Below are 2,613 nucleotides of genomic sequence, written 5' to 3'. Positions count from 1 at the left end.
CTATAAAAAAGCATAATATTACGTCAGCAATCTAGCATATGTTAACATCGAAAGATTATAATTTTGCGGATTATTTACAACAGCGTATTCAGCGTATCGTTAAATGATAATAAAACTATTATAAAAATAAACGAATGAATCTTACCTCTTCGCTATTTAGTACTAGTCAAACCTGTCCGCTGGTTTCAACATTTCCTTCTTGTTTCCTGCCTTGCTTTTCATTCTCTTTCTCTGCTTGTTTCTCTTTGTTCTTCTCTTTCTCCATTTCCGCCTCTTTCCCTTTCGCTTCTTCTTCCTTCTCTTTCTCTTTCTCTCTTTCTTTCTCTCTTTCCTTTTCCTTCTCCTTATATTTTTCCTTCTCCTTTTCTCTCTCCTTCTCACGCTCTTTCTCCCGTTCTCTCTCCCTCTCAGCTTTGCGTTCTCTGAGAATTTCCATCCGACGTGCCCGATGCAAGCTTCCTGAAGGGAAAGTGGAATCTTCGACCGCGGCAGCCGCGGCCGCACTCGCCCCTCGCTCCACGGCCGTCTGCTCAATAATTTACTTGACTGTATTTTTCAATATGTTCTGTGTATCTAATCTCTATACATCGAAGAGGCACGCGTGCCCAGGACGAATAAGACGAGTTAGGTACATACTTTCAATATGAAACTGGCCGTCGAACTTTTGGCGATGGGACTCTGCGCCGAGGACGGATGACCATGACCGGGTCCATGAGTAGTAAAATATCCGCCTGCTTTCGGTTTTATGTGGCGATTGTACATCTCCATGTGCACGATTTTCATAAATTCGATCTGCGCTGCCAATTTTTGTATTTCTTCCTGCAGCATACATAATCAATGATAATCATTATCCGCGACGTAACACGAAGTGGTGTGAGCGAAACAGAGAGAAAGGTTCATCAGCACAATAATTCATTGATGGTATCATTCGGCTGGCGTAAGATAGTATTGTCTATAACTTAATCGTTTTTAACTAAGAATACAAACTTTTTTCATCGTTTCGGCGCCTACAATCGACCATAAAGTGTATATTCCCAATATATTTTGCGACACCCTGTATGTGTATAATGTAATAATAGTTTTATATCATGTTTTATTAGGTTGTTCGAAAAGTTTCTTTCGTTTTATGAGGAAATAATAGATGCACAACGTTTTTCGTTTTATATTATTTTGTCGATCCATTTTGTTCTGTTGAGATAAACACTGCGACATTTCACAGATTTGGTTTTACGTTTGCATGAAGGTGTACTGTTGTAAAAAAACACGTTTTTCGGACATCCTAATATTATATACGCTTATTTTGAAAGTACCTTTTTTTGTTGTTTCGAGAAAATTAAAGATTAGCATGTTAGTCAATTCAAAAATATAAATTAATTATATCAAGTCTGGCAATGTTTCTACTAATTTGTCAATATGTAATTTGATTATATAAATTTCTTTTAGATAAATTTAACTAAAATAATGTATATTTACGGGCTGCGAATGGACTTGCACCACTTTCAAAATAAACGGTCCATATATTAGGATATATATATTTTTTATTATATTGCAATACAATCTGAAGAAACGCAGGAGTTGTGTTACTTTGGACTGTAATAACGGCATTTTGAATTTACAGTATCAGCGGTAAATAGACAAATATCAAAAAGTTTGTCTGTCATAAAAGCGAATTATTTTTCAAAGTCACGGGACGGGTTGATATTTTGTTGCTGTGTTGTCAGTGTAAAAAGAATGCACATAGAGGTAGAAAATTTATACAGAAAATATCTGGATATGGAGGCAACTGTAGCAAGACAATAGGAATATTCAAGAATTGGAAATTCTTGATTACCTAAAAGTGAGGAGTATTCATTAATATTCATCTTTTTCGCGTAATTACCTCCCAAGCTATTCGCTATTAAACAAAATGTTGCACGTGGTGTTTACTTTGTTTCGAGGAATGTCTTATTATATAGGGTGTTCAGAAAAAATGTTACAAGCCGTATTTTCGGAAACCATAGCAGGTATCTATTAATTTTTTTTTTTTTTTTTTTTATTATAGTACGAGAGAACTGATTACTCGAAGAGTTTTCTTCATGTAATACTATATTGATTTCTGTTCATCTAGAACATCTGAATTTTACTTGAAACATTTATTCCGCATAGTTAAAGAATTATGACGAAAGAAATATTTAAAGGCGAACTACGCGGAGGCGTCGAAGCGCTACGATTTTAAACGCTTAATGAAATTTTCCTTCAGAATAAGTCTATTTTAATTACCCTTCGACGCCTCCACGTAGTTTCCCTTCAGATATCCCTTCGTCATAACTCTTTAATTACGCAGAATAACGAAAGATGGTTCAAGTAAATGTTATTCAGTTTCACAAGAGCTATCCAAACGAACAGTCTACGTAAATTTCATTTAAAAAAATAAGGGCGCTGCTCTTGCCTTCCTAGTGATCATCTCAGAAAAATCATTTGTCCCCCACATAATCAGTCTTCTTGTACCATTAAAATTAAGAAAAAGAAATTAGCCGATATCTGCTACGGCTTCTGGAAAAATGTCATTAACAGTTTATGTGGAGCACTCTGTAGATTAGGTAGAGCTACTACATATGTATATTCGTGATCCGA

The 2,613-nt window shown here is 35.5% G+C and overlaps 1 protein-coding gene across 5 annotated transcripts in view; it reads right to left on the bottom strand.

The window, feature by feature from the left end:
- LOC126928711 (probable G-protein coupled receptor CG31760) overlaps positions 1–2,613 on the bottom strand; it is a 70,267-nt gene that overhangs the window by 5,519 nt on the left and 62,135 nt on the right. For 4 of the 5 annotated variants that reach the window (XM_050744400.1, XM_050744402.1, XM_050744401.1 and 1 more), the window contains exons 16-17: positions 637–819; positions 146–529 (exon numbers count right to left, since the gene is read on the bottom strand). In XM_050744400.1, coding sequence (XP_050600357.1) covers positions 167–529; positions 637–819 — 546 coding nt within the window. In that variant the 3' untranslated portion in view covers positions 146–166. The remainder of the gene's footprint in view (positions 1–145; positions 530–636; positions 820–2,613) is intronic. The other variant, XM_050744403.1, reaches the window with a different exon arrangement.

This window comes from Bombus affinis, chromosome 2, assembly GCF_024516045.1.
Source record: "Bombus affinis isolate iyBomAffi1 chromosome 2, iyBomAffi1.2, whole genome shotgun sequence".
Classification (NCBI taxonomy): domain Eukaryota; kingdom Metazoa; phylum Arthropoda; class Insecta; order Hymenoptera; family Apidae; genus Bombus; species Bombus affinis.
The sequence above is the reverse complement of the archived record's forward strand: the minus strand, read 5'-3'. Positions and strand labels throughout refer to the sequence as shown.